This window comes from Bidens hawaiensis, unplaced genomic scaffold (genome assembly GCF_021521415.1).
Source record: "Bidens hawaiensis isolate Kalapana, Puna unplaced genomic scaffold, B.hawaiensis_p1.1 tig00031396_1, whole genome shotgun sequence".
Taxonomy (NCBI): domain Eukaryota; kingdom Viridiplantae; phylum Streptophyta; class Magnoliopsida; order Asterales; family Asteraceae; genus Bidens; species Bidens hawaiensis.
The window spans coordinates 219908-224218 of record NW_027495278.1 but is presented as its reverse complement, the minus strand read 5'-3'; the positions used below and the strand labels follow the sequence as shown (position 1 = coordinate 224218).

At 36.0% G+C, this 4311-nt stretch overlaps 1 protein-coding gene across 1 annotated transcript; it reads right to left on the bottom strand.

The window, feature by feature from the left end:
- Positions 1–573: 573 nt before the first annotated feature.
- LOC143582016 (ATP-dependent zinc metalloprotease FTSH 12, chloroplastic-like) lies at positions 574–1445 on the bottom strand. The gene is made up of 5 exons (XM_077064675.1): positions 1425–1445; positions 1267–1341; positions 1074–1181; positions 901–981; positions 574–805 (listed from the first exon to the last, which is right to left on the bottom strand). Exons 2-5 carry the CDS (start codon positions 1309–1311, stop codon positions 728–730), a joined length of 312 nt encoding a protein of 103 aa, XP_076920790.1. The 5' UTR covers positions 1312–1341; positions 1425–1445; the 3' UTR covers positions 574–727.
- Between the last annotated feature and the right edge of the window lie 2866 nt (positions 1446–4311).

Here is a 4311-nt window from a genome sequence, read left to right as displayed (position 1 = left end):
TTTTCATAACAAATATTTATTAAAAAATAAAAAACAGTCAGATGAGAGTGGTGGTGACATTACTTGAACAATAGGTACGTTTACTATGTGCCATGAAGCAGTCAAGTATCTGAAGAAAGGAGGACCTGGAAGAAGCTCAGATGAGAGTGGTGGAATAATATTGAATATCAGTGCTACTCTGCATTACACAGCTGGTTGGTACCAAATTCATGTAGCTGCTGCTAAGGTTATACAAAAAGATTCTAAATTTAAGTAAACATTATGTTTATATACATTCATGTATGTATGTTTCTTTAATGTGTAATATTATAGGCTGCAGTAGATGCTATTACAAGGAATCTGGCATTGGAATGGGGTACTGATTATGACATACAAGTCAACGGGATTGCGCCTGGGCCGATAAATGACACTGCTGGCATGAGAAAACTCGGGTCAGATGAAATAAAAGCCGAGACCAGGGCGAAAAGAGGAAGTGAAAACGCTTTCTAGAATTGTGGAAAAACGTTCTCGAGCTGCACCCACCGGGGTACCTTCTAGCAAACTCTAGCCTACCGGAAATCTGATTAATATGCATATTTGGTGATAACAACTTTTGGTATTGATGTAATTTTCTTGAAAACATTTGTGATCATTCTAGCTGTTTATCGGTCAAAAATACAATAAATATAAGAAAACAAAAAATAGAAAAGCATGTTCCTTTGGTGATACAAATTTGACTTTTTGTTGGTCAACATCTATGAAGAGGTGCAGGGTAAACATCGAGTGGTTGGTATCTCAAACGGTCATTGTGAGGTATCGGTCCTTCCTGTAAAAACAAACAAACCAAACCCGTCAACTACATTTCACAAACTACTGAATTGATATTATTAATATTTTAACTTAAAAATATATAACACGTACGTCATCTGGATTTATTTGGAAGGGCTTAACGAAATCTTCAAACATCTGTGGGGATAATCCGCTTATCTTATCTTTAACTTCCTGAAATCATCCAATCAAACTTTAAAATGTAAACATGACCTAATTTCAACTAATCTGTTAATGATATGTAAAATGTAACATGTAAAACTTACCAGCCCGGTAATTCTTGAGTTCTTTAGTAGTTCATTTGTAATCAAATCCAGTATGTGCCTATTATCCATCAGTCCCTTCATTGCAAGCTCTTCAGTCTCTTCGATATACTGGAACCCACATCAGAATAACATTAGGTAACAAATATAAGTCGAGTATATTAACGAATTATATTAAATAAAAAGTTATGCGTACTCTTGTCAATTCACGAGTGAAGAGCTCTGAAACTTCTACTGTCATATCAGCAGGAATTACATGCGGGTCATCCCACTGAAATATAATTCCAAAGCAGATGAATTAATCAACGATAAGAATGGATTAAAGGCGATGATAAATAATTAAATATTATATACCCTATATTTTATAAGTTCTCCATCAGTGCTATATGCTCTATTGGCCAATCCGACTCGGTGTGTCAATGTTGCATACGCTAATCTTGCATTTCTAGGGCTTATCACCATTTCTCGAGCAATCTAACAGATAATAATCAATCACATGTTAAAACCAATGTGATTATTAATTTGAAAGCAAAATAAAACAAGTGAAAACATATACACCTTTGTGATCTTTTCTAGATCATCAGCTCCACCATCCTTCACCATAAACAACACGTTTGGCACATCGTCCACCATGTGCAACCACCATTTGCATCATCATGTACCCAAATGTTGTGTAACCTTGGTCCACCATATCTTCTCTAGGGTAAAAAACAGATATTGCAGTTTCCTGCTCAAATATGTTAGATATTAACAAACATAAAAATATAAAATTTAAACGAACACTTTAAAAGTCAAAATTCCGATATTATAACCATACCTTACCACCGGGTAATAACTGAGAAAACGCGTGCCAATCGTATCGAGGAAATAAATGTGCTAACAAAATATGACCGGCTTCATGTACTGCCAACAGCCTCTTCTTTTCAATAGATACCTTTCACGTTTTAACAACATGATTAATGACTATACTACCCTTACAAAGATGTAAGATTCTCAAATGTCAAGAGGGCAAAAAGGGCATACTCTTTCTGCACATTTTTGTTGCTCTTCCTCTGTCAAAAGCACACCCATTCCCTCAAGCAACTGCTTATCTAACACATCAACAATATCTTGCTGGTATATTTTTGTATGTCCTTTTCTCACCTTCATAAATTTTATCATTTAACCAATTAATTCATATGAACAATATTAAGTAAATTATATAAAAAGTAACACTTACAGCCATTATTCCAGCTTCATTGACAAGATTTCTTATATCTGTCTATTATCTGTCTATTAATAAACGGAGCTCGAACCGCCACGAATATCCTTTGACACGAAACAACCTTCACCAACAGATAAATTGCCAACGCACCTACTCTTGTGGGATCCCAATTATTAACATCCTGCAAAAAGACAACATATTTCCCAAATGTGGGTAACCCCGAACACCAATAAACTCATTTAAGCACAATGTTATAAATACCCCGACTAGGCGCCGATTAATCCCCATTTGTCCAAAATCGGTCAAAATTGAAAATTTTACACAAATTTAAATATATATTCCAATCCGATCAATCTTGACTAATATCTATTAATCCTGATTAATCACTAGTCCCTATCCCACCGCCCGACTAGCGCCTAGCGATTTCTACAACACTGTTTAAGCACAATTTAGGATTACAACTACCTTCCAACGCTCCCATTCATTCCAATTCTTGAATTCAGCTTGAGACTTCAATACAGAATCTTGAAACTCACCCATAAACCCATAAACCTTAGAACTTGCATCTTTCAAATCAACCCCAGTTTCTTTCTTCAACGAATCCCCTAAATAATTAACCAAACCCTCTGAATTGTTGAACATGGCCGCTAGCCACCATGAGGGTTTAACAAACAGCAAACAAGACCCACAGCCGTCAGTCACGGGGCTTTACATCAGAAACCCTAACCAGGCCACCACACCACCGTCACCTAGGGTTCAGAAATTGAACCCGACAACAGTAGGCAAACAGGGGCGACAAACGACCATCACATCGCACATAGAGGGAGAGAAAAAGAGCATTTCTGATTATGATTAAGGTTTTGTGGGAAAGCGGTGGGTACACACAGATGGAAGAAAAACCAACTTGATACAGCAAGCACAGACAAACTACACAGAACTCAACATCTCAAAACCCAGTTCGTACGATTAATAATAATAAAGTGAAAAGGAAGCTGATATATATAGATTGAATGCTTATGGATCTGTTAATCGGAAATTTGAACCATACCTTGTTTTGGGTTGCGGTGCTCTGAAGGAGGAAGCTGGTGATAGAAGTGAAAAGGAAGAGAATGGAAGTGAGAAATGAAACCCTAGAGAAATGATTTCTCCTCTTTTTTTAGAGAAAAGAAATCAGGGAAATGGAAATGGTTTATTTCCATTTCTCACCTCTTTCTTTCGTAAACAAACAAGAGAATTGTTTCCATTTCCATTTCTCACCCCCCAATTCTCTGTACTAAACACCCCCTAACAGATTTGGATTGCAAAAAAGTTTTTATTTTATTTTATTTACTCTCTCACACACACAACTGTGTGTACGAAGAACATGACCAAAGAACAAGATGAAGAACACGAAAATGATGAACATGAGAATACAGGACCTGATGAATTGAAGAATCTTTAATTTAGTGGGTGCATATTTAATATATTTGACCATATTCTTTTCCTTATTTACTAGCTTAATGATACGAGTGATTTAATCTCTTGTTTACAAACCATGACTATAATAGTCGATCTTCTCTTTTGTAGTTTGGTATCAAATAACAAATTATGATTACCAAAGTGTTTTATATGGTATCAGGGCAGACCGCATTCAAACCCTAAAACCAGAAAATTAAGAACAAATGGGTCTTCAAGAAATTAACGTTTTTGTTCGGGTATTTGCGAAATTAGAACCCGAATATAAAGAACAAAGTTGAATAAGTTGATTTGATCCGCTCTGATACCAAGTGTAGGTCTCGAAACTGGATCCAACAAACGAATAGATTTTGTTCTTGATAAACGATCGAGGCAGGTGCGGTGAAATCAAACGAGCCGAACGAAAACAAATAAAGATAATATAAACGAACGAACTCGTTATCGGATACAAGATTTATAATATTAAACGAACCAATCCCACCCAAGGTGAGCCCCCCTTGGGTGGGTGAAAATACCATACAAAACACATATATAAAAGATACAAATGTTCTGTTTATAACCAAACAACTAACATTCTAGAAG

What these genes read in the sequence shown, in the direction of transcription:
- LOC143582016 (XM_077064675.1), bottom strand. Translation starts at nt 1,311, where the DNA reads ATGACAGTAGAAGTTTCAGAGCTCTTCACTCGTGAATTGACAAGA. An exon ending in TCACTCGTGAATTGACAAGA is followed by an intron (nt 1,182 to 1,266) that starts GTACGCATAACT and finishes TGTGGGTTCCAG; the next exon opens with TATATCGAAGAGACTGAAGA. An exon ending in TCCAAATAAATCCAGATGAC is followed by an intron (nt 806 to 900) that starts GTACGTGTTATA and finishes TTGTTTTTACAG; the next exon opens with GAAGGACCGATACCTCACAA.